We start from the raw sequence: 26169 nt of genomic DNA, 5'->3' as shown, positions 1-26169 counted from the left end.
TTTGTGCACACATGGTAGCTGGGGAAAGCAATCAAACTCCCTGTAGGTCCATTTTCCTACTAGTTGGCTAAGAACGATGCGTCACCTACAGTAGACTTGCTCGACTATTGGTATTGTAAGCCTTTTTTGAGACTAAAAAGCGTTTTTTTCCTAGAAGCCTGAAGTGTATTATCAGTAATGTTTTCCCAACTGCCACCTAAGAGGATGTGATGGAGGGTTTGTATAATGTGTAGTTTCCAAAGGGTTCAGAGTGTTTATTGAAGTGGCTGCTGTTTCTGAAGCACTTCTGAAGGCTGTGAGCGTGTGCTTTGACTGTATTACTCTTCACGCAATCACAGATTTGGTGACACCATATAGGGACTCCCTGTTTATCAGGGCAGTAGCCAACACAGATCTATCTAAGTCAGCATCTCACAGTGGGGATAGTTGTGCTGCCAAGACTGAGCTGAGAAGTCTAACGAGATGTAAGGTAAAATGGCAACGTCTTCTGTTTCGCAAGTGGTTTGATTATGTAAGAAAACCCAGATTTGTGCCACGTGTATATTTATGTAGTGCTTGTCCTATAGACTTTAGTTAAATAATCAAGACAGTTTCAGCTTGAGAGTCAAGAGGTAACGGTTAATTTTATATTGTTGAGCACTTGCCTCCCGGTCGAGCTTAAGCATGACTTTTGCTTGTGAGTGGCGTTCTCGGATGCAGAGTGTGAAGATCCATTGCTTCAGTCTCCTTTCATCAAAAGTAAAATGGAACTTCGTGCTGGGAGATTTTTTTTGTCTTGTGACAGGCTTGCTGCTGTGGGACAGAGACGTCAGCCTCAGGAGGGGCAGGTGCTGGGACAGGCTCAGCAGGGATGAAGCCTTGCTGCAATTGGGACGCAGGCTGAGGAGGCACAGCGCAGTTGCCTCCCTCTGTTAAGCTGGTTTGCAAGAAGTCTGTTTTCAGGTCTTGTTCCTCTCCAGCAGTATGATCCAATAGGGATGAGAACGACTCCAGATTTGAGCAGGGAAGCAAGGCTGGCTATCGTCAGCCTGATGAACCTCTGCGGCTTAGTCAGGGTTTTGTATCCCAAGGTATGGACGTGACTGGTCCTCACCATGCTGCTGTGAAGGATGTTGTTTTCTTCGCTTTAGAGCTGAGGAAATGAGGATGCTGAGGGGGGATCTCAGGGTCACAAGCACAAGCTTGTGTACAGCATGGTGAGATATACTGTAAATTGGGTTGAGAAATATGGTGAAGGGAAGAACAAAAACAGAAATGCAATTGTTAAATGAGCCAGTGATCTATAAGCATATATATATGAACTTTCTCTGTGAAAATTTAGGTCTGTCATCTCATCTCCTGTCTTTAAGTTTGTATGTGTAAAAATATTCCCTCTTGTTTTTAAAGGAATGTGCATTTCTACACCTCTGAGTGCTCCGTCGGTTAGCACAGGATGAATATGCGTTTCGTCACGCCATCTTTGTTGAAGTGATGAAGCCGGTTGCTAACGTTTTTTGCAGGTGGAATGTGGTTTTAAAACTTTGCTGTGTTAGGAAATCCTATCTTGGGTGTAGGGAGTAGTTGTGGTCCTGGAGCCTGGGAAGTAGGATGCAGGTAGGAAACTGGGACAGGATAGGACAGGAGGAGGCTTTAATGGAAATCAACAGCGTTTCTTTGTTACTCAATAAAAAGTGAGGATTTTCTTTGCTCTTGTGTCAGGTACAGAGGATCTTCTGTTTCCTAAATTATTTCAGTAAGTTGTGTATCTGTTGGTCATTAAGTGATATTGATGCAGGTTCCTAATGACATCTCATCACAAACCTTTTGTTTAGTTGATTTCTGAGATATCTAATTGAAATACACTCAAATTATTAGACTTGGATGCTTAAACGTATGTATAGGAGGTGTCAGGCAGTGAGACTGGGAGATGGCCTGTGCATTGGGATAGCCAGAAAGTAGAGCCAGGCCTGGTAAAAAGAAGTCTGGGGTCTGTGGGTGCCTCGTGGCACTAGTGTGAGGATCAAGTTGTTTGTGAGTGGTTTCTGACTCTGCACCTTGCCATCTGCCTCTTGCTGTAACACTGGCAGACGAAGTATCCTCAGAGGATTATTTTTTCCTTTGCCAATAGTTGTATGCCTCATAAATTTCTGTGGTTATAGATCTGTGATGTTTTCCCTTGTTGAAAATGTTGATTAGGGAGGAAACACAATGAACTAATTGTTCTGAGCAACACTTGAGCCACATAAATATTTCAGGGGATTTCAGTAGCCTTAAAAGTCTCAAAGTTGCACATGAACAAACTTACCCATAATCGTGGATGAAGTTTTGTGATGTGAGAGGAGGCTGAAAAAGGGAGAACTTTTCAAAAGTGCCTAGGGATTTACATACGTATAACTATTCTTTATAATAGTATGACGCTGTATAAGCCCATTTGCCTTGTAGATGAGCCCTTAAACACTTTGACACAAGACACATGAGATGTTTCTCATGTTTTGGTATAAATATTTTCTGCCAAAATGAAATAAATCCTGGAATAAATTCACATGGGATGTGCCAGCAGGGAAGAGGATGTGCCAGCATGTGTCAGAGGGAGAGCTTCAGGCTTGCAAAAGCACTGAAGGAAGAGCTGGGTTGCAGAGCTCAAGAGCAAGCTCTGGAAGGGACAGCTTGTTCAGCCATATATTATGCTTCATCTGGGAAATAGGTAAGCTTCCTGTGATTGCGTCTGTTTAGCAAGAACACGATGAAATGTATTAAATGTTGCCTCTGCTATCCAAGAACAGGGTTCCCAGCCTTAGCTAATGGAGGTGTGATGAAGGGAGCGGGAATCTGGAGTGATCCGTACCAGGGTTGTGTGAAAAAATTCAATACAGAAAACATTCAATACATAATATCTGGTTTCTGGCCAAAACCAGCGAACTTATTGACAAGCTAAATTGACATATTTGATACTAGTAGGGTTTATTGTCAAAGTAAGAGTAATGACAGCTGTTGAAGTGTCAAATGAGGAGAGTGATTTAGAAATACTAAGATGTATTTTAAAAAGATGTAAGAGTTTTCTTTTGTACTTAGAAATTTAAAAGGGGGTGGAGAGGCGGAACATCAGAAAGAAGCTTGTAGCTGCTCTTGCTCTCTATCCTGTTTATGTCACTTCTAGTTGAAAATTTAAGGTTTCATTTACAAATAAGCCTGCACCCTTCCCTATGTCCTCTGAGCTAATGCTGCTTTCCTGTTTGGTCCCTGCGTATTACACTGTTCCCTTTCCTTTTCTTACCTTATTCGCTATGCTCTGTCTTTTGATCTCGCTGTCTTTTCTTAATATCTCTGCAAAAAGGGCTGCTCCTCACTGTCCACTAAAAGGAGTGGTGTTGTTTTTTTTCACGTGACAGTTAAGCTGTGGGACTCCTTGCTACAGGATACTGTGGGTGCTGAAAGATTATATGGGCTCAGGAAGGGCCTGAAAGAACTCATAGTAATTTATTAAATACCACTATGCAACCTTTAGTTTGACATTTATTTAAACTGCAAAGATGTTGAGGGTAAGCACCACTGTGTGCTCACTTTACACTTAACTCTGACCTAGGCAGCCACATCTGGCTACCAGTGTCAGGCTGAGTAAAGTCATTATGATTTTCTCGTGTTACACTGCAAAGGTCTTTTTGTGGTCTCCTTTCACTCTTCCCTGTCCCTTTGTTACAGCCCCCCTGGAACAGGTGAAGACTAACTTATATCTAGGGAAGCCAGCACTTGCTACTGGAGGTGACGTGTTGTGTACTTGGCTCCAGGGAAAGAGCGCTTGGAGCACAGCTTTGAGAGCTGGCGTATGTGCTTGTGCTTCTGCTCCTGGTTCTGGCAGTGATTTTCTAAGCAGCTGGGCAGCGCTGCGACACAGTGTCACTGTGCTGCTACAGAAACAGCCGAGTTTGTAGACTGGCAGTTTATGCAGAAAGCAGTTGGCAGACTGAACATAAGGCAAGATGCCGGGTGTCACACCTCAGGCTTGTGATGGCTCAGCATCATGATCTTGCTAGTCCAGGAGTGATGATTCATGATCTGCCTGTGGCTGTGCCTTGAACTGGCTCAGGTCTGGGCCGTTAGCTGCCCCAGCAGTGCCTGGGTGGGTGTTACAGCTTGTCCCCATGGAGGTGACTCCCACCTGGTCCCACCGTATTTGGTCAGTGAGGGGCTGCTGTGTTCTGCCCAGATGCAGGCAATGCAAGGGCTGATGTTCAGTCTATCTCCCAGACTTATTTCAAGCATGATGCTCTGTAACCCGCACGTTTGCACGAGCGAGGAAGCGAAGCTATACGGCCAGTCTTTAGACTTACTGTGGGCTTACGTTTCAGGTCAGGTTACGTCTCCGCTGCACGAAGTGGCTTGGTGCTGGAGATGCCCGTGCTGACCCTGTGGGAGCGGGTTTCGGTGCACAGGACAGGCTAGTGCCATGCAGGCGGCAGCTCTGGTGTGGAGCACAGCTCGGTGATCCAGCTGTAGTCTCAGCAGCGCTACGGGCCCACTCTTCGCAGCACCACAGGCTGTTCCCCGCGCTGATAGGGCAGGATTTCCCAGAGCCGCTGTGCCAGCACTTTTCCCTCACTGTTTCCATGGCTGTCTCGTACTGTTCTCATGGCCTTGAGCCTGCAGCTGTAATAGCATGGGCATGGCGGGTGCTTATGAGAATCCTTCCTGTTCCTGCTGTCCCTGCCTTGTGTGGACTTTTCAGCTTCTGCTAGAGATAACCAAAGCAAGGTGGACAGCCTTGCAGGTGATGGTCATTTAAATACTTGATGACATTAGCCAATAACATACCTGCACAGGAACTTAAGTCACTGGGCAACGCTTGCACCTGAATGGCATGTACTAATTATCAGCATTATCCTCAGCCGTCATCTTCATCCTTGCTTGGGAATAGCTTGCAGAGGAGGATGCTTGCCTGAGGCCTGTTGTTGCTTGTCCTGGCTGGCCATGAGCTGCTGAGAGTTTTCCATCTCTTTTTAATCCGTTCTTTAAGCAAAAAGAACTAGATAAGTGACATTTTGTAAGCAGGCTGAAGTCTTGGGCTTGTGCTGTAAGAGAGCGTGAGGAGAGGTGTGCTGGTCTCGGGACAGCTCTGTGCCATTCCCAGCTCGGTGACTGCTGCCCAGCATCATCCCGAGGAAGCTCCCTTACTGCTGGGTGCTGTTGAGTTCTGCTTCCACTGAAACACTTTTCGACAGGGTGTAGATGAAATATGGGCCTCCTTGAATTACTGTACACGCTTGGCCTTTAGGCAAATCCTAGTGAATGCTGTCACCTGTGGCAGCGACACACTGCAGCTGGGTATGGCCTCCTGTGTTTGCCTACAAGCGCAGGACCCTGGCTAACTCTGTTCTGGGCAATTGGGAGCAAGAAGTTTATGCAGCATCAATCCCGGAAAACACCTGATTTCTAGCAAGAGTGAATCTTGATTCCTCTGTATTTTTGGTAGAATGAGCCACAGGATATCACTACGTATCCTTCAGCATAACCATAAACCAGTTGAAATATGTACCTACTCTAACTCTCCGCTCTGTTCCTTAACCTAAATGCATTTTTTGAAGTGCATCTGGCAGCTTACACGAACAGTGGAAAATACTGCACTGTAAGAATTCCTCCTCTTTATCCATGTACTTTATAGGTTGCTGATGACTTGGTTCCTCTCCCACTGCTTTCCGTGGTCTCCGCTATGCGGGCTGGTTTGTGCTGCTCAGGCAGCGTTGCCTTCAAGCACAGCAAAACTGCTAGAGGAGCAGAAGAGCAGCCACAGTGTTTGGGGAAAAGGTGTTCACTGCTGAGACTGCTTGGAAATAGCTCTTGCAGCTTAAACTCAACCCTGTTTAATCTGAATTAATTTGTATGCACAGACAAGCAATAGGAATTTTCCTTGTTATACTTTGCTTACCTTGTAATTAGGCTTTTATGGGACGTGGAGACAGTTGGGCAGTGTCCTGGTCTCCATTAACTGCCGAATCACTGCAGTACATTGGCACTTCTCTGCAGCCTCTGAGTGTGATGTGTTGACACGTCACACGCATGTCGCAACTCCTCCAAGTTTCAGTGTTAATTGTGGAAAGCTAGTCATGCAAACTAAGCTGGAAGAGGAAGCTTTTTGAACCAGCTTCTTCGTAGCTGCATGTGTTTCGTTAGGTGCTTAACTGTGATGCAGGAGGAGTGCTGCGATGCTCTGTGGCACTGGGATCCTTGCGTGTGTCCGTGTGCCAGAGAGTGCTTTGGAAAGAGACTGCAGGTGGGAGCAGTACTGTGGCCTGATGCTCAGGGCGAGTGGGGGCTCAGATGCCTTACAGAGGTGCCAGGGGGCTGGGAGCTGCTTCGGAAGAACTGATGGCACCCTTGGGAGCCAAGCACCCCCGGTTCCCCTCCTTCGTCAGGGCAAGGTAACGCAAGGAGCAGAGGGTCCTGGTGCCTGCGCTCTTCCAGTAGATGAGAGCAAGGGAGATACTGTTGGGAAAGGGTGCTGTGGAACAGACTCGATCTCTGTAGTGCTCACTGTGTGCCGTTGAGCTGTGTGTTTTCTCTTGCTGAGAAGAGCTTGTAGCTGTGTGTGGAAGAGCAGGCAAAGCTCAGGGGGTTATCTGCACGGCTTCCTTAAAGAAGAAAAGAAAGGTAGGTGTGTAGAAAAACTTGGAAACCAGGACATTTAAAAGTGAGTAACTTTAAAAGAGTTTTTGATGTTGTTCCTTAAACCAAGGAGAGGCCAGAAAACAAATTTTCAGATGTCCACGTTCCTCTTAGAGTTTGAAATGAAAGAGCTAAGTTCCAGCAAAACCCAGCTGAATGTGGCTGCTCTTGGCATACAGAAACCTTGTGCTCCCTTTGAGGAAGGGCCTGGTTATCCAGGCATGTGTGGCCAGTGCTGTCCAGTTCATAGACCGTCATGGTACCTTCCGAAAGCAGCTCCTCTGGTCCGTGTCGTTTCCAGGCCAGGGTGGCTAGAAAGCTTCTTTCCCTTTGCTGGAGTGCTGAAGCCTGCAGAGCATTGCTTCCCAGGGGCGAGCTCCGTGCCTGCTGAAACTGTTGCATTGTCTGTTGTGTGAAAAAGAGAGCATTTGGAAGAGGGAGACGTTTCCTGGAGTCTGTCACCCTGCCCTATCCGTTTTGACTTTTTTTCCAGGCGTTTCCTTTAATTACAAGTGAGACTAGATTTCCGTGGTAGTGTTGTGCCGCTCAGAATGCGTAACTTCCCCAAAGCTGCGGTTTTTAAAGTATTTTTAGAGGTATGGGGTAGACTTAAAGAAGAATAGAAAAAGAATGTATAGATATATAGAGAAATGATTGTAGCGTTTACATACTCCCAACCTTAATTACTTCAATAGATTTTTTTTTTGGTAGTATTTTATGGAGAATTTCAGAAATTTCTCCAGCATGTATTGCACTTGGTGCTTTGTAGGCCACCTGTTACAGAAGAAATTTTGGGGTCTTTTTGTGTATGCATTGGCCAGTTGTTCTGAAAAAAGTATGGTAAAAAGATACATATATTTTCCTTTGAAATGTTAAATTAATCTATTATTTCCATGGTGCTTCTGTGATTTATTTTATTTATATTTGAGTTTGGTGCATACCTACACTCTGAAAAAAATATTAAAAAGTCATGTTGGTGAAAGATAGATGATGCATGTTGAAATATGGGCAGATTTAAGGGTAAGATGGCACGTGGTTGGAGTTTCCTAAAAAGCCTGAAAATATCACCACCTTACGTCATGTTACATTCATCTGTAAATCCCCGAAGGCTCAGTATTTTGCTGGCTCAAGCAGAAGAGAAACGCTGTCTGTGTTGTCCCTCATCTCTGTCGTAGCTGGACTCTCACGCTCCTGGGCTTTCCGTGGCTGGGATTTGCGGCTGTGAAGTACTGGCTGCCTTCACAAGGCACAGAAGTGGGATGCTGGCGGGGAGCTCGGGTGGGTGCTCCGTTGGCGCAGTCTGGGGTTCGTGGGATGTCCCCCTCGACATGGGAAAGGGCAGAGTGTTGGCTGGACTGGAGGGACAGGAGAAATGGAAACAGGGCAGGAGGTGGTGGGCTGGAGATGTAAGACAGTCGGTTTGTTCAGCAAGGCACAAAGGGGAAGGTATTTGTGGCTGCTGAGGAGGGACTGGTAGGCAGCCGTCTGAGTCCCAAAGGTGATCTTGATTTGCAGAGGGTCAGTTCAGAACCCAGGGTAACTTCTGAAAAGCATCTTTGAAGGCTGCCAGTAACCGCATTTGGAAGGCGAAACCTGTGCGAAAGGAAGGCTGGGAGGGCTGGGGCGTGGGGTTTCGGTTTGAGTGTTTGCTGTAGGCTTCCTGCGTAAACACCGCCCAGCCTCGGAGTGCCTCCAGCTGCACGTACGAGTGGGGACAGCACTTCTGCTCCTTCCAGAGTGCTGCCAGTGGACGTGAGTTAATCCTTGTATCAACAATGTCAAGACAGTGGCCGCGCCACAACAAACTGAAATAGCTAAACTCCACCTTTGTCTTCAAAAAGGCTCGGATGAAGTGATCTTCTGCACTAAGCAAGCTGAGCGGAGGTTCTCTGGAGGCAGGAGCTGCTGTCATCCCACTGTATGCAGTGCAAACGGTAAAACTTGGTGATTCAGTGTCTAATCTTTTTCATTGCGTCCGATCTTTATGATTGTAGGAGAAGCCTAAGAGGCAAGTCGATGTGCTGGTGCACTTGCCCACGTAGTGACACAACATGCATGCCAATAGAATGTTGCTGAGCTGTAGCATAGCCACACGCTTCCTATTGCATCTTGATTGCATCCCCTCCTCTTCTGAGCTGCACTCGCTTGCTGCAGCGGGTGTGAAGCTGAGCGTAGCTGCTCCTGGCTGCCTCCAGCTGCGTGCATTTACGTGTCAGCTCTCGCTGAGCTCTCATCACGATTTAGTACTTGTGTAATAGAAATTGTGAGAGTCGTGGCCATTCATCTACTCTGGCTGTGGGCAGAGAACAAAAAGGGTATTTGTGCAGTGAAATGGCACTGAATGTTCTACATCACTGTTTTATGTTATGTTTACAGATCAGAGGGCACAAAAATTACATAAACGGGAACAATAACGTATGTTAGCACACTTCTAACTCTGTTTAGCCTTCTTTATTTGTAAATATTTTTGTGGTTCATCTGTCTTTTTAGAGAAAGAAGGGGTAACTCTCCTGCCTCTCTACCCTTGTTTGAGGAAGGGGATGGGCAGTACCTTGTGGCTGGCTCTCCTGTATTGCTGTGGATGGGTGAATAGCTCTGTGTTCCGCTTGTGACCTGACAACCTGGTTTATATTTAGGTTAGGAGAGAAAGTGTACGATTCTGAAAGCTGTGCTTTCACTTGTGCAAAGCCCAGACCATTGTGCTGAGTTATCAGAATGAGGTTTTAATTGTTTGCTCTTATTTTTCCTTTGACTTTTTATAGTCCTGCTATGTCAAACATGCGTTCCTTGAAAGCAAGGCACCCAAACAAGAAGTCTTCTGAAATCCAAGGAGCCTTCCTCAGTACCAGCCAGCGGGTCTCTTTGGAGGAAGATGAAGTTTGGAAAATCCCGTCCCTTTGGTCTTATCATCTCTGTCTCAGCTGAACACTATGCCGTGACACGGGGCAGGACATTAGCTTGTGGGTAGCAATTGCCATCTGTATTTGAAACACCATACGCAAAGCTGTGGTTTTGTTTTCAGCTGAGTTGTTGCTCTTGAGAACAGTTTTGAAAGCTCAAGCTGGTGCACGAGGGAACATGACTATCCACTTCTACCTCCTCAGCACCCTGAGCATTTAAATACAAAAGCCTTTGTTCCGTGGTGACTTCATTCTTAAGAGGCCTTTTTAATTTTAGTCCTTAGTTTCAGGAAGAAATAATGGGAATTTGTCATTGACAAGAAGGCTGCATCTCTCAAATGTCATGTGAAGGATCCACTCCATAATTCATGGGCTAGGGAGTGTGGGCGTCAAAAGGAGGATGCTTAATGGATATGAGAGATTTCAGTTCAGTGAAACTATTGGCCTTAAAGGCAGCTTTTCTTGACCCAGATCACTACACTTTTTGCTAACTCATCCAGATATCCAGATATTTTTAGATTTTCTGAAGTAAGTGTGTGGTGGATTATTGATTATTTTTGTACACCTTATTCCCCTTCCTATGCAGATAGGGACTTGCACAGTAATACCAGAGCAGTGCTGATTGATTTCTCTTCTTTCTGTCACGGCTGCACTTGAAAGCCATTCATTCGTGTACGTGGAAGTGCTGCTGTTTCTTATCAGTTCTTTTCTTTCCGTGGATTCTGTGAGTTTTGCTTGCTGTACGATGAGACATGTATTGCTGTTGGTGTGCTGAGAAAGGGACCTTCTTCCTCCTCTGCTGTAGAACATGAATAAGAGCAAATCTGAGGTGAGCCGCTGGGGGTGGACTTGGCTTCCAAATTGCTGGAAGGTTGTGGCAGACTGAGACCTACCAAAGGGGACTGCTGGGCCTGGCAGATCTCCACAGGCTGGGGGGGTCCCCGCCTTGTGGTCAGCCACTGCCTCCTAACTTTGTCTGTGTTCTTGTCCTTGGCAGAGAAAATGGTTTACCTCTGTCTGAACTCATATGACTTTCTGCGTGCAGTTAAGCTGAAGGTGTTAGGAGCTCTGACAGAGCTGTGCTAATAGCTGAGTTCACGTCGATGACTGCGCGGCGAAGCTAACCTCCAGCAGGAGGTGCAGCCTTTATTTCAGCATTTCTTCTAGTGTTTCTTTCTTGTAACGTGTGTTTGTGTGCAGATGCAGGAGGCTCCTCTGTGCTGACAATGGTCAAACCCCATCTGTCTGGGAGCATGTGGGGCACACCGATACCTAGTGTTGGGGCTGAGCTCTGCTTCAGGAGCCATTGCCTGTGAGTGAGGCCAGAGTAAGCAAATACGTGTTAGTTGTGGAATAATCTGTTTCAGTGGAGCTTCCTAGTACAGCTTACAAAAGCTGTGAGGTTTAAAAATAAACTTAAAAAAATGAACTCACTGACACAGAGCAGGAGCTTTTGGTGCAACTGTGTCCGCGTGTACGTCTGCAGGAAGTGAGTCATATTCTTACGAAATCGTCAGCTGAAGAATTTGTGACTTCTATGACAATTCCCATTTTGGACTAAGTCAGATCTCTTCCTCTCTCTAGGTTTTTCTCAGGCATCAAGAATGTCTTCCGAGCCCACTTCGTCTGCCTCGCAGCAGTCCTCCGCTTCTCCACCCTCACCCAGTTCTCTCCATCTGCCTGAAAACCGCAGGGCAAGAGATCGCTCCCCGTCGCCCATGAGAGGGTACCTCATCCCTAGTCCGCTGCCCACCCGACGGACGAGGACGTTTTCAGCGTGAGTACTGGGAAACCTGCGTTTTGTAGACACAACCAGATGATTGTCTTTGGGCAGAATGATTGGCCCCCTGCTGAGGTGAAGGGAGTCAAGGGGACGCGGTTGTATCTGGAATATAATTGAGTATTTTACTGTTATTGCTTCTCCAATAAATTCTGATGCCACTAGACTTGTAGTCCAAATAGCCTGTAGTTTTTCCATACTCTGTTTTCATAAAGGATGTTCAAAGTCTTTTCCAGTTTTCAAGACCAGAGTTTTACAAGGAGGGGAACGTACACTGAGATTTTTCAAAACAGAGTTTATTGTCTGAAGCTTTGCTTTGCATCAGACAGGGTTGTGGCTCTTGGGACCAGTTCCTGTGCGTGTTTCTTGATCAGCTCCATCTCTTCCTTTGGCACGACCTCTCTTCTCACTGCTCCTGAAGCACTGGACCAGACCTTGCTGAAGGTTTTAGTTCTGTCACTCCTGACATGTGTGCTACCATCAGCCAGGTTACATTTTAGGGATGGTCCATGACCCTGTCACTCTTCAGAAGGCTTGTTTCCTTTTCCTATTTGGCTTTCAGATCTCCCTCTTAAGACTGCTCAAGTAGACCTGTAAAAGAATATGTTGGTTTTCAAGGTATGAACCTTGATCTCTTGGATTCTGTAAGATTATATGAGGTTTTCCATAAAATGAGATGAAGTTTGTTGCTGTTTGTAGTTACTTGAGATAGTGATCCTACAGCAGAGCTGGCTTTTCCTGAGCTTTCTTGTGGCCCTGTGGTTCTGTGCAGGCTCCTGGGAGCCCCTGGCCCAAAGGGGACTCCTCCGCAGCACAGCATCAGAGGATGGTATTGCAAGGTTTGGCCATTGCGAAAAATTCCCAGTGCCTGTGATGGGTCTTGCCGTGAGGTGCTGACCTGCAGAAGGCAACGTGGGCTTCTTTGTTAATCTCAGTGGCCTTTGAGTCAGGGGCTGAGGGTATAACGTGGAGCTGTGGTCAGTCCATTGCACTTCTGCCACAGTCTTGCAATTGCTTCTGTGTAAGGGAGGTCTGGCAGTGCCAAGTTAAACACCGTGGAAGCAAGATCTCAAACTCACAGCTAGCCTGTTTTGTGCTGCTTAATCTAGTTGGCATGCTTTTTCGTTTTTACTTCTTGCAGTGTTACCCAGCTCTTTCCTTTGAGTTATCCTGGCAGATTTAAATAGCTTCGATCTCAATAATGCTTTGTGTTATTGCTTCTGTGTTCAAAATGAGGCAAAAAAGAACAGCAGCAGAAGAAAAATTTTTATGTTGTCAGTTCCAAAGGCCTTCAAATGCCCTAAACTTTGTAATGGAAGTTGATTGGTAAAAGGAACATAATTGACTTGGTAATTGGGGTTGCCCTTGAGAAGCAATTCCAAGCTAGCTTGCTCCAGTGCTGTGTTAATAATAAACTCTTTGTAATTCTTCTCAGATGCTAATCCTAGTCTGATTCTTACAAAACTAAAGAATTTGTTATTTGGCTTCCACAGTTCTTTAACCATTAATTAGTGTAGGGATCTTACTGTATTTGTTTGCCCTGAAAATCAAAATAGCTCTAAACTTTTATTATTTTTTTTTAGTGTCTTCTTTAAACAAGAGGAGTTCTAGGTGAGCTCTGGCCCCACAGTTGTATGGAAAAGATGAATGTGACAGGCAGTGGCTGCTTATTCAGTGGGATTGTTTAGTTTTGGTTCATTGCAAGTATGGGGCCTTATCCCCCACAGTGCTTTATCTCCTTGAAAGATGCAGTTGGACTTTAATGGCTTAGTTAGGACAGTGAGTGCTTTTCTGTGTAACAAGCACTTCTGGGGTCAGGTGTGTTGACAGTTTTATAGAGCTGAAAATGAAGTGATGTAATGGAGATTTCTTCTTTCTTTAACACTTTCAACTGCGTTTCTTTAGTGTTAGTTTGACTCAAGAAGCAGAGCTGTTACCACGTTTTTTTAATGATTTTATTTAGACTTCAGTAAACTTTAAACTTTTGGGAAAGTGATGTCAAAATTGCCATGATGCATGTAACCAAATGGCAACACAATCACTTACTGAGTTTGAAGAATCATACCAAAATTCTCTTCTAACAGAAGCAACCTACTGAACAGTCGTGGCATGAGAAGGTCCTGATCTATTAACTCCTCTGTGTAAAATCCTGTAAGGTGTCTAAAGGAGTTGGCTTCATTAATGAAAGTGTTCGAGTGAGTTTGGATCCCTGGAGATTCAATTCAGCATATTTGACAGGGAAAAGTATTTAATCATGCAATTTTCAGGATGGGTCATAGTTCATGCAAGTCATTTTTCTTGATGGCAGTAAGTCATCCTAAAGATTTGTCTTCAGACTATCTCGTTTTAAAATACAGGTGCCATGGCAGTGGAGGAGGACATCAGTCCTGAGTCTTGCTGTTATGCATGCCAGTTGGGCTTTGTATCCTGCTGGAGTTGTTTGGAGGTGAAATGTTGACTTCACTGGATCCTAGTCTGGCAGGATAATGATAGACTTGCGTGCAGAAGTTGCATATGTACATGTACATGTATAGACATGTGCACATTTATACATATCTCTATGTGCTGCATTCTCTTCATACTACATGCACACACTTACTGTTAGATTTGTGAAAGTGCAGGCTACACCTAGGTGCACATTGGTACTCTGGAACTCATGAAAGGTATAAGATGCTTACGTTTAGTATAGTGTCCAAAAGAAAAATTTGGCAGGGCAATACAGCTGATGGATTATAATGCTGGCAAACACCTTCATCATCTTCATCTCCTTTAGAAAGGCAAAATGTGCAGTATATGAAACTCAGTTATTATGCAGTTGCTACAGAGGACTATACTCACTGAGAGTATTTGGGCCGTTGTGCCCATTTGCTTAATGTGCTGTGGCTGACACACCTGGAAGCTGTTGCACCCGTGCTCAGCATTGAACCACTCTTTTTGTGCTTTCTTCTGCAGAACTGTGAGAGCATCGGAGGGTCCCATCTACAAAGGTGTCTGTAAATGCTTCTGCCGCTCCAAAGGCCATGGCTTCATTACCCCTGCAGATGGAGGGCCCGACATCTTTGTGCACATCTCTGAGTAAGTCATCTGGGTGGCCGAGAAAGGCTGGAGCTTTGCTTTGGCGTCATTACTGAACGCTTTTGACATTTCAGATATGAGGATGATTTATAATCTGTCACCCTTACCTCAGCAAAGAGGGGTTATGCAGATGGTACTGGCAGTGATAGATCATGCTGTTCTTTTCCTGTATTACTATAAATCTGCTGAGTTAAAAGCTAGAAGATGATCCTGTCAAATCTCTTAGAATAAGCTAAGAGATAAGAAAGTGCAGTTTCACTCAGACCCAGAAACCTGCATTTACCTGAAGCAAATAATCTATGCAGTATCCAGTTTTACTTTAAAGATTTATAACACTGAGAATTCGCTACTTTTACTTTGCACTGTTTGTACCATTATTAAAATAAAGGTTAATTGCCCTTACTGTTAAGAAAAGTCATACTTTATTACTTCCTTAAATTTATCTAGCTTCAGTTTTGAGCAGTTTATGGCTAAAGCTTTCTCCTTTTCTCCCTTAAAGGATTCATTAGTACCTCCACTTTTTTGCTGTGAACACACTGGGAACCATCACCTCTGAATCCACCTTTTGATAAACTAAACAGATTAAGCTTTTCAAGTCCCTCACTGAGAATTTTTTCTCCAGTCTAAAGCAGTCTTTCCAGTCTCTTTAAGTGTGCTGTAGAACTGAAATGTCATTTTACAACAATACACTGCACACATACAGTATATGGAGATAAAATCACAAGACTCCTGCTTCTTTTCTCTTTCTGTACATCCCATGATTGCCTTAGCCTTCTCATCCCTAGTCTTTTGCTGAGTTGCTTATCTGCTCTGACCTCTGCATCCTTTGCAGCATCAAAGTTTGGTGCAGTCTTAGGTACAGTCTGGCATCCCCAACAGCAGTGTTTGCATTCCTCGTTCCAAGATGTATGACTTAATTTTTGGTTGCACTGCAGCACATCTTACTTGAATAGCCCCTGCCTGCCAAGGGATCCAGACCACGCTCCGTGACTGTACTTTGTTATTTATGGCTTGGCTAATCTGCAAGGTTTAATAGGCCGTTTTGTGATTGAGATGTTGACCAGTGTGGGGGCTGAAACTGGTCTCTGAGGGCGTATCTTAAGATTGCTCAATACTTATTCTCCAGTAGCCGCTTTCAGATTCATCATCAGTTTTTAAGTCTACCTGTTGTTTTCAGTGTTGAAGCTGTATAATCCTTATTTGTTGTTTGGGGTGGTTACCCAGAGGTAAGTCAACCAAAGCCTTACCAAAGTTATTCGCATTCCCCCAGCTATTTTTCTGGCTTGTGTGTGCAGCATGTGTCCTTGGAGAAGGAGTGCATTGGCCTTCTTCCAGTTTTCTGAAATGTTACTGCATGATGGGCGATGGCAAGCCAAAGCTTTTTAGGACTTGTGGGTGGAAATGGGCTGAGTGGTCTGACTTATGTCTTCAACCGAAGGAATATCTTCTTTTTCTTTCAGCTAATACAAATGCACCCTTTCTCCTTATTTCCTGAATAACTTAAAAATAACATTTCTTATATAACAATTGAAAAATTTTACCGTGAACATCTATCTGACCTCTGCAGTTACTGATCAGCAAGGGTTTAATTAAAACAGCCCTCTCACAGAAACATGAATTCTCAGCCTTTTAATGAATTCTTTTTAAAGAACTATCTTGTTTTTTTTTCCTCTACATTTTCTCTTCCAATTAGTTTGATAAATTTTCTTCAGTTATGTGAAGTTAACCCATTTAAAACCCTAGAGATATCTTTTTGATTGAGACTGCCCTTTGTCTGTAGAAAATGTGAACTAATCCTTCAGGTGTTCCCTGATTCCCATCCTGTGGCCCAACACATCTGTCTTTCTGGGCCCAAACCCAGTACTTGATTCTGGGTACACTAACTGCTCCTACCCTCCATCCCCTGCCCATCAGCTATGATTTTGGTGGTCTGTGCGAGAGGCCCCCTCTCACAGGAGTCCCCTCTCGTGGGCTGTGCTAGTTGGCGTATCGATCCCGTGTGAATTCAAAATGCTTTGTCTGTGAGCCATCAATAAGCTATATTTGAGTAATTGTGCCTTGAATGTGGCTTGCCACCCTACCCTTTCTTCCACCTGCTCCATCTATCCTAAAAACACTATTGAACGAGTCACCAAGGTTGTAAAAGTTTGTGGGCAACCACACTTCTTGGTGTATTTTCAGCATGTTTATTTTGCTGCTGTGTATCAGGTTCTCTGCTTGCTCTCACCCTCACCTCGCTGTGCCCTCAAACCCGCCCCTGCGGGGGAAAACTGGAGGGGTAGAGCTGCATGGGCAGGGGAGTGACGGGCTCTGGCCCACTCAGGTACAACCTTCAGCCTGAGCTCTGACTTGCCAGGTCTCAACTTGGCATTCTACCTGCTGGTCCGGGCTGCTTTTCTTGGTTTGTAGTTACTTCGTTTCCATCTAATGGTCCCGTGAGTGGGGAACTGTCTGCATATGCCGTGCTGCAGCACACTGCAGTTTTACTGCAGGTTTTCTCCAGTATGGCAGCTCTCTTCAGTTTACTGTAGATGAGAAGACTGGAGAGGACCTCCTCTAAATGTCTGCTGCTGGAAGGTGCCTGTGCCTTTATGGCAAATGCTTTACCCAGCACACTCTTAACAATTCCGGTGCTCGGGATCCACTGTCTCCCTGGTCTGTCTCTTCCTGTAATTAACAGACCTGACTCTTAATTGTTTCTGATGTTTAACTGACATCTCCCTTGCTTTCATTATGGCCCTTCACTCCTCCTTCCATCTCCATGGCAGGTAAATGATGCCTTTCCTCTGGAAGCCAGTCACGTATGTGTTCAAAGACTGTTTTTCCTTGCTCTTTGAGAAACATTTTAGCAAAGTTAGTTTGTATGTATTTCATATGACTGAAGGATGTGCTTAATACAAGTTTTCTAGGCTCAGATCTGCTACTTTGAAGCCAACTGGATTTTTTCTTTCTATTGAACCAAGACTGGGCCACTTTTAAATGTTTCTTATGTAGGTGCTGTCTCAGAACTTACTTTCAAAACCAGCTGATGTTTCTGCCTCAACCTGTTAGTAGAAAGTGCTATTATTAATGTACTGAAGATTTCAGCACATTGTGTTCTGTAATTACTCTGAGTGTTATTTGAGTTGTTGGAAACAGCCTTCAGTGCTAGAGGGTGATGGTATCACTGGTTTAATTCTGATGCAAGGCAACACTGGAGAGACAAATTAATAGTGCCTTTCATTTCAGTTTATTTCACAGTGAATTAGAAACATTGCTCTCTATTAATGGGAATTACTTATTGCAGCAACATTCTGTAACCATCACTGTGGCTCAGGGGACTCCAATGACTCTGGTTTGTAGTGTGAGTTTTGAGATGTTGCTTATGTTTGTCATGTGATTCTCTTTTACCTTTTACTTGGTTAAACTTGAATGTGAGAGAGACATCAACCTGTTCACTGTCTCAGTGCGGTACAGGCATCTACTTGTTAAATGAAAGAGGATTGTTTCTCCTGAGTCAGTTCTGCCTGAAACCTAGGATTTCATAAATAAATGTGGATTTATAATAACAAAATAAACATTTAAATAAATGTTTATTTATTTCATAAATAAATGTGGATAAAATGATACGCGTTTGGATTCAGCAAGATAGACTGTTCCTCTGTGTTCATCGCTAAGCTGTGATGATTAGTGAAAGTTTTGAGCGTTGGGACCAGCTGCCTGTCTTACAGATTAATATGACTTTAAACATAAAAATTTAATTTGAGGAATTGAATTTTTTCTTCTCTAAGCTTTGGGGAGCTGTAAGGCTACACTGCAATGAGAATGTCTTCCATAAAATGAGATGCCTGTTTCCCATAGCTTTCCATTTATTTTTGTAAGATAATAACACTTACCATGTCATTTCTGTTTCCATAAGTGAGCATTAGCCTAAAAATAAGGTCAAATACGTGGCATTCAAAAGCTGCCTCACTTGGCATCTGCGAAACTTTCAATTTCAGTATCTGTGCAAGAGTTGAAGAGGAATGTGGACATGTGGACGTGTTATATGAGTGGAACTTGCAGCAAAGCTGTGTTACTGTGAAGTTGAACGTGCCAGGTGCGGGTAGATACGCAGTGTAAGAGACACCAGTTTGAAATGCAGGTTTGAAAGATGTTTTTTTCTGTTCTAACGAGTGGCTCTGAAGACTGCAGAGAAGATTTGATTTAGGCTTTGATAACACTTGTGTGGAGCCAGTTCTCCTTTTTAACTGCTGAGGTACAAATGTACAAAATTGTATCATGAAGCAGGGCAGCCTGGAGTTCTCTGGAAATGCTGATGCTCGTAGGGAGTGGCGTTTCCTTTTGAGCTGTCCTCCTGCAGCAGGTAGAGGCATGGTGGCAGCACTGGTAACAGTCACTGCAGGGGGTGGCAGCTTCCTGGCAGTGCTCGTGGCACCTTCTTGGGCTGGTCTGCAGATAAAGCATCTGCAGCTGAAACCCTGCGCCACAACTGCAACACCATCGGCGCTCGAGACGGACAGATCAGTCAGCTCATGCACACTGGCCCGAGTGGCCGTTCCTGCCTGCAGACGCGTGGCCGGGCACAGCGAGAAGCTGTCGCACCCCGGCCACCCAGCCACGGGTTTGCTGCTGCTTTATGCATTGCGTTCATGTGAGTCCTGCTCCCGTGTATTTATTGGAAACAGTTCTCAAGTTGATATAAACAACTGTGCTAGGAAAACATTACAGCTTGTTGCATGCTGTGAGATTTTGTTTTTCTCTGTTTAATGCTTTGCCCTTCTCTAGGACAGAAAACGAAATGTGCGTGCTGGTAGTGAGTGTAAAACCTTAACTGGCAACCATGGGGATAAAGGAGCTGCTGAGATGGTATTTCCTGATAACGTCTCTGGAAAGCTGGAAGCAAATTCATTTACCTGCAGTGAAATTTTTAAAAAGCCCTTAATTACATTTTTAATAGTGATGCGTACTGTTAACGCTTTCATTTCCACCAGCCTGTATCATGATCCACTGTCACCGAATTGGTGGGGTTACTGGAGCGTCAGTGCTGAGAACGGTATCCTCCTTGATATCTTACCTCCCTCATCTTACCTCCTGGGCTGTTGTTTCGTAGTGGGAGCAAGGCAGCTCTCTCAAATACAAGCCAGTTCTCTTGTTACGGAATGTAACGGCTCTGGTGGCTTCAGTTTCACTCTCTTGCCACTCTTCCTGTAGACGTGGCATGTTTCCGGAGAACAGCCGGGGAATCCCTGCAGTACTGGCTGTTGAGGTCCCTCACCTTGTGCTGAGGGTGGCTGCCTGTACAGACAGGTTCATATCAGCTCACCTTCCGAACGGGGGTCCTGAGGGCATAGCCAAAGGGGGAGATGGGATGTGGGTGCCTGTAGTGGCAGTTCAAATGATGTGCTTTAGAGCACTGCATAAGGATCTCAGTCTTCTGCTTTCCTAGTGTATTTGGGGAGTGGGCACGTGATGGCTACTTGTTATTCTCCAGGCTTTTGCTTTTGATTGGGTTTGGCCTGAAGCCTGTGTAGCTGCAAGGGCAAGGCAAGGAGGTAGTTCACCAGAGAGCAGTGACAAATGAATGACCACACTCTTGTTTTTTTCCAAGATTTTATTTTTCAAAAGTAGCTGATTTGATGGAATGGAAAAAACGTGCAGTGCTTGTGGGTTCTCTGCAGTTTGCTAGTACTTGGTTCTGAAGGGGAAAGTGCTGCATTGCGGAGAGGCCTTCAGGCTGTCCTTCAGGCTGGATTCCTGACCCCATGTTTAATGAGGGCTTTGGAGAATTGGTGCTCAACTTCCCCTAGGACGTTGACGTGCAGCGCCCTTGGGTCCCTGGAGAGATGGTGAGTTTGCTGTGCTTTGCTCGTGCGTTGTGTTGCGATCTCAGGAGATTATGCTTTTATAGTGCCCAGAACTCAGGAGTGCTGAACAGAACAGCAGTGATCTCTCAGTGGGCTCCCAGCTGGGGACACTGTCCTGTTCTGCTGCTGCATCTCAACAAAAACACCTGGGATGTGTGCTGAGGTGTTAAATGAGCTTTGAGAAGCCTGTGAGATCATACAGCCCACTGATCTACGGGAAGCAGCTACGTGGCGCGATCCTTGGCAGGCTTCTTGACCAGCAAGGCTCTGAATTCACTGAAAACTCTGGTTCAAAAATGTTTCCATGTGACTTAGTCTTTGTCCCAAGAGGTTTAACTAGAGCCCTGGAATATGAATAGCAGCTGTGAGAAAGAAGAACTAGAACATTCCTTATTTAGGTAATTTCCTAATAACCTCCCAGTTCCCTAAAAATAGTGCAGGATAAAATGCTCCACTGTACCACACTGGCGCTGAGCTGGGAAATGGGAGTTGCTGGATAATCTAAAACTCCCTCTATTGTGTCTCACTCTGACACTAAGCATTTCCTATTTTTAGCTTAATTTGTTGGCGTGTCTTAAAGTTCCTGGACACGGATATCCATTATTTTGAATGGAACATGCATAACAATCTCTTAAGTAGCAGTGAAAATGTCCACCTTCCTCTTTATCAATGTTTAATGTATAGTTAGGGTAAAAGTAAAAAATACAGATCTGAAAGTATTTAATCGATATATAACATTACAAAAGTCCAGGTTTAACTTCCTCTACCAAATTATTCAGGTAACTTGTATATAGAGTGGCTGTTGGAGGCTGCATCTGTTCCAAGAGCTCTGTTTACCTTCTCTGATCTTTTCCAGTTCATTTCCCTCCCAGTGCTTAAGGCAATTGCTTCCTGTTGGAGGATCTTCTTGCAGCTTTGCGTAGGGCTACGCCTCCAGTGCCATACCATCTCATCACCTTTCAAGTGCCACTGTATTGTTCTTTCTTGACACCACCAGAAGTACTGCACAATCTGGATGGTTTTTGTTCCTGCTTCTAAGCATCACGTAGCGATAATGATGCCGGAGTAAGTCTGTGTCTATCCCAGAAGCAGAATTTGATGAGCAAACACTGTGCTGGGAACACTGTTCACAAACAGGTTTACTCAGGCTGCAAAGTAAGACCTTTGTCCTCTTGCTTTTCATGTGCACTGGAGGCAATGCATTAATAATCTCATATTTGGTAGGCACCAAGAGTAACTGGTAATCAGAAAGCTGCAGGAAATAAAAGAATGTCTGATCTGTGGGAGAAAAGTGTAAAGGCCAGAAGCAGAAAATGAAATTCAAGCTGTTTGTGTGGCCACAACCTTTTTAAACAGCTGTGCAAAAGGCAGGCCTGGTCTTGATGAGATAAGGTCACCTCAACAAGCGAGGAAAGCAATAAGACAAACTGGGGGATAAGAAGAAGCCATATTGGGGTTGAACGAGGTTTTGTCACAAGCTTCAGTCTCTTGTAGTGTCAGTTTGCGTAAGGAAAGAAAATGATAAATGGTCTGATGCTGTCAGCATAGTGCTTGATCCTGTTAAGAAGTGCTTTCTGGTGGAGAAGAGTGTACCTTTCTGGTACAGATTTTGAGTCTAATGTGGTCTGTTTAGAAGAAGGAACAGGAGTAATTAACCTCATGATTAAAGCATAAGGAATTTGGGTCAGCAAGTGGTTTGGTTTGGTTTGGTTTATTCTCTCCCTGCGCAGACCAGGGGCTGTAGACAGTACTCCAGCCAGTCACCCAGCAAGTGCTGGGGGGTACCCTGGCTCTGAGACAGCTGACAGTGTGGCCTCCAGCCTGGGTCAGTCCCTGTGCTTCTCCTCTCCCTGGCTGCAGCCCATCATGTGTTAGACATACCATTTCTGGGTGTACTGGTTCACTTGTTATTAATTTCTTGAAAAAACAGGACCACTTTGGTTACCAGTATACCTACAACCTCTTTGTTACCAGAACCCGTCTTGGTATATATTCATATTTCAATTTTAAACCCAAGGAGATGATGTGAATCCACTTTCCTTCCACATTAACCATACCTACTGATATCTTTTGCAGATTTCGAGTGTTTATTTTGCTAACTGCGTCTCATCCTGTTTTACAGGAGCTTTTAAATAACTTGTAAGGTTCCTGTTCATCAAAAACCCTTTCAGCCAAATGTGAGACTCTTTCCTGGGCAGGGCATCCGTTTCATTTGATGCCTGCAAAGTGGTGATTCTGAGCTTACTGCTCGCTGTGTGTGTTCCTCCTCTGTGCAGGAATCAAAGGGAGTACCTGGGGCTGTGGAGTGGGCGGCTGTAATGTTAAGTTACAGCTGCTTTAGCTCCAGCCCGACGTTAACTGCTCTGCCTGTGCTCCCTGAAACACTGTCCACAGCTGGTCCTGGTGCTCGAGGCCACGTGAAGAAACATGTTTCATCACAACTTGTTCCAGTGGCTCAGCTGTACTCGAGTCAATGTAGACTTTCCACTTCAGTCCGTATTGTCTATGTTCATTACGTCTGAGCTGGGAAATGTTTGTGCTCAGTGTGTTTTGCTAGTCCCGTGTTCCTTTGTGCGGATAAAATGCCTGTGCTGTATTGCCTTTCGCTGAAAGATGCTACCTTCCTCAGGTGGGACTGCCATCCTGCATGGATTGTGTTGGGAGTTTCTGCCCATGGCAATGTGGTTTTAGCTCAATAGCAACAATGTTCTTGGAAACAAGGGATCGTTCAAGAGATTCAAGTGGGAAAGATGATGTCATTTTTTTACATGGCATTCTTATTTTCACTCATAGTTTGACCCTCTCTTGTGTCTCTTCTTGGGACTTCATGTCTACTTGTCAGGCTCTGAGACAGTACAAGTAGCATCTTCTCATCCTTGCTTGAAATCCTCCGTTTCAAAGTTACGGTAAGGGGCAGACGAGTTGGTGGCCGATTCCTTTGGCAGTAAAAAAGGTGAACTAATCTCTGCTCCTGAAGGGCAGTACGTACTGGGCCCTTCACACCTGAAGAATTCTTAAACCTGTTAGAAATGGGGGAGGTGTGGTATAAGTGATGGCAATGACTGAAGAGGACAGCCACAGCAGGAGTCTAGATGTGCGAGCTTGAACATGGTCTGTCCAGTGTAATACAGGACTGGGCTGACAGGTTGGCCTGGAGACTTCGAAAGTAGTAAAGGTCAGTGGGATCAGCCTGGGTGTGGAGGAAAGGGCTGTCAGGTCTGATGAAGGAAGCTTTATCTTGACTTTTCTGTAAATATTTTTTCTGCCTTCAATTTACAGCCATTTTCCCAGGCACTGCTCTGAAGAGTTCAGCTTAGGACATGCCCTCTTGAGTCTGATTCCTGCCGTCAAAGGCAGCTCTGGAGAAGGGGTTTAGCTCAGGGAAATAAAGTCTGAAGGACGTGCTTTTTGAGCCAGAGGCCTTGGGAATGCCTTTAACTCCTCATAGCAGGTTTTAGATCCATATTTAGATACAGGAGCACTTTCAGTATCGTGTTGATACAATCAGTTAGCAAACAATGATTTTTCTTCTCAATTTCCCATGGGAGAAGTTGTAATTTATGGGTTAGTTTTAGCTTCCCCTGTACATGCCTGCTTACCCCGTCTCATCTCTGAGTACAAGCTGCTTCTGCTCAGCCACAGCCCGATGCACCAGCTCCCTGAGCAGCAGTTGTGATGCACAAGTCGGAGGAGAGCAGAAGCTGAGGCAGCCCTTAAAGGGGGAAGGGCAGTGCAGGACTTGAGAAGTACATAAAGCTGAAGCAATTTTGCAGAAATAGGGGAAGAGGCAGTATCTGCTGTGAAGGTACAACTGGCAGTAAGTGACAGTATATTTACTTCCTATCAGTCCTGCCAGTCTTTCCTGCAATAGAAAAGCCATAACAATAATAGGTCACAAGATGAGAATGGATATGAAGGGCACTGCTAAAATCTTAGGTCCCTGCAATAAGAGAAACGTTATTAGGGTAAAATTCCTGGGTGGTGTGAGCATGCTCCCAGTACGCTCTCAGTGAAGGCAAATAACAAACTCAGTGGTGTTTATCTGTTCGTAAATACAACTGCTGCTGCGAAACACTGAAAAAAACCTGAAACAACAAGAAATCTTGAGCCCAGGTTGTCAGAAAAGCGGAATTTGAGCATGAGATCGTGTTGCTATGTTTAAAAAAAGGTGAAGTAGCATCCTTTCTACCGTCAGAGAATCATGCAATGCAGGCTAGAGGATGTCTCTGCCTGTCTTTGGCACATGCTGGGATTTTTATTGAAAAGCTTTCATCTTGAACGCAGCGGTAGAAGCGAAGAAGGCTGTTACCCTTTGCAGTTCTCTGTTACATCAGTACATAGTTCTGGACAGAAGATGACAGCCCTTTTGCCATTTCCCACTGTTTCCAGGTAAGGACTCACTTGCAGTAACAAATGCACGGTGTGAGTCCTCCAGCATCCCATGTCATCGTGCTGGTAGAGGCTAGGTAGGAGTGAGCAACTCTTGGAAATCTTCCAAAGTGCTGGATGCTGGAAGAGTTTCTGTGGTGTAACACATCAGAATCACAGAACTCTCCCTTTTTGCAGAGTAATTCTGAAGTATTTCACACTGTGTTTTACTTGGGCTCTTTTTTTTATTTCATAGCTCAGATGAACTATGTTATGGTGAAACAACCTAAAGGTAAAATCAATGACTGACATGGTACAATTCTTCTTTAAAAAAAGAAAAAGGGTGGTGTGTGTGTGTGTGTGTGTGTGTAGCTTCAGAAGTGTGAGAGAAGGAGAAAAAATAAAAAAGATCAACTTACAGTTTAAAAAAACAAACCCTCAAAAGAAGTGCCAAACAGTGTCACAGTGTCAGCCCTGCCCTCTAGTGCTGCCCGCGAGGAAGAGGTGGTTGTATGGTTCACAGCAATGTTGTCCAAGGCTGCGCTCAGCTGGTTGTTTTTTAAGGCATATCAGAGTGTGGATTTTTTGGTGTTTGTTTTTGCTTGGCTTTTTTTTAGAGAGGTGGTGGCGGTGTTTATAGTGTTTTCATAGCATTTTGCTGCAAGACAAGCAGAATCAACCTCAAGCTTTAGTAGCTGATGGGTTCAAAAAAAAAAACCACCCTGAAGTGTCTTGAGCACCAGAGATAATAATTGTGATAAAAACTTAGATAAGCTGCAAGAGAGTAAGAGTATTTGTCATTTATGATTAACTGAAGTTTCTCTTCCACAGTATTGAAGGTGAGTATGTTCCTGTGGCAGGCGACGAGGTCACCTACAAGATGTGCACCATCCCTCCGAAGAACGAGAAGCTCCAGGCGGTGGAGGTGGTGATTACTCACCTGGCTCCTGGAACCAAGCACGAGACCTGGTCCGGCCACGTCGTCAGCTCCTGAGGCATCCTGGGGGAGCGCAGCTGCTGCCTGCATGGTCACTGCTCAACAACTGGCTGCAGGGAACCTGTCCTAAGAATATTCTGTGTATCGTGTGGGAGGAAATACTGCGTTGTCAATAAAGCAGAAGCAGGCCAAAATTGCCATTTTTATAGCTGACCTGGGGGAGAAAAAAAAGCAATTCAAATGCTAATGAAAAAAAATCTAGCGTAATGCGTTTACAAAAAAAAAACGTATTTTAGAGAGACCTAGTTTGTGTGCTTGGTGGAGGGGGGGGAGGTTTGGTTTTTCTTTTATTTGTGAACTGATTCCAGTGAATGCCCAGGGGAATCGGGGAGAGGTTTGAAGAAGGAGAGCGTTTCAGTGCAGGCGGCCGCAGCAGAGGCGCGACTCAAAGGCCCAGGAGGTGCGTGAGCTCTGCGTTCCCTTGAGCTGCTGCCCTCCCGTAAGGGCTGGAGTACACTTACTGCTGATAACACTGCCCCAATGCCTTGGCTGGAGAGAGAGGGGTGTTCATTGCTGCCATTTGTTTTCCTCGGAGAAGGAAGTTCACAGACGGAGCTGCTGCCGCAG

General features: G+C 44.9%; 1 protein-coding gene across 2 annotated transcripts; it reads left to right on the top strand.

Annotated features, from left to right (window-relative positions):
• The first annotated feature begins 9179 nt into the window (after window positions 1-9179).
• On the top strand, window positions 9180-25677 carry CARHSP1 (calcium regulated heat stable protein 1). 2 transcript variants are annotated; one of them, XM_086622303.1, is made up of 4 exons: window positions 9180-9197; window positions 11132-11313; window positions 14269-14391; window positions 25437-25677. In XM_086622303.1, the coding sequence occupies exons 2-4, from the start codon at window positions 11141-11143 to the stop codon at window positions 25597-25599; spliced, it is 459 nt and encodes a 152-aa protein (XP_086478429.1). In that variant the 5' UTR covers window positions 9180-9197; window positions 11132-11140; the 3' UTR covers window positions 25600-25677. The 2 variants fall into 2 exon arrangements, with proteins under 2 accessions (XP_086478429.1, XP_009981324.1); XM_009983022.2 differs by lacking the exon at window positions 9180-9197 and having other exon boundaries at window positions 11141-11313.
• Window positions 25678-26169: the final 492 nt, after the last annotated feature.

This window comes from Tauraco erythrolophus, chromosome 17 (genome assembly GCF_009769465.1).
Source record: "Tauraco erythrolophus isolate bTauEry1 chromosome 17, bTauEry1.pri, whole genome shotgun sequence".
Classification (NCBI taxonomy): Eukaryota; Metazoa; Chordata; class Aves; order Musophagiformes; family Musophagidae; genus Tauraco; species Tauraco erythrolophus.
The sequence above is the reverse complement of the archived record's forward strand: the minus strand, read 5'-3'. Positions and strand labels throughout refer to the sequence as shown.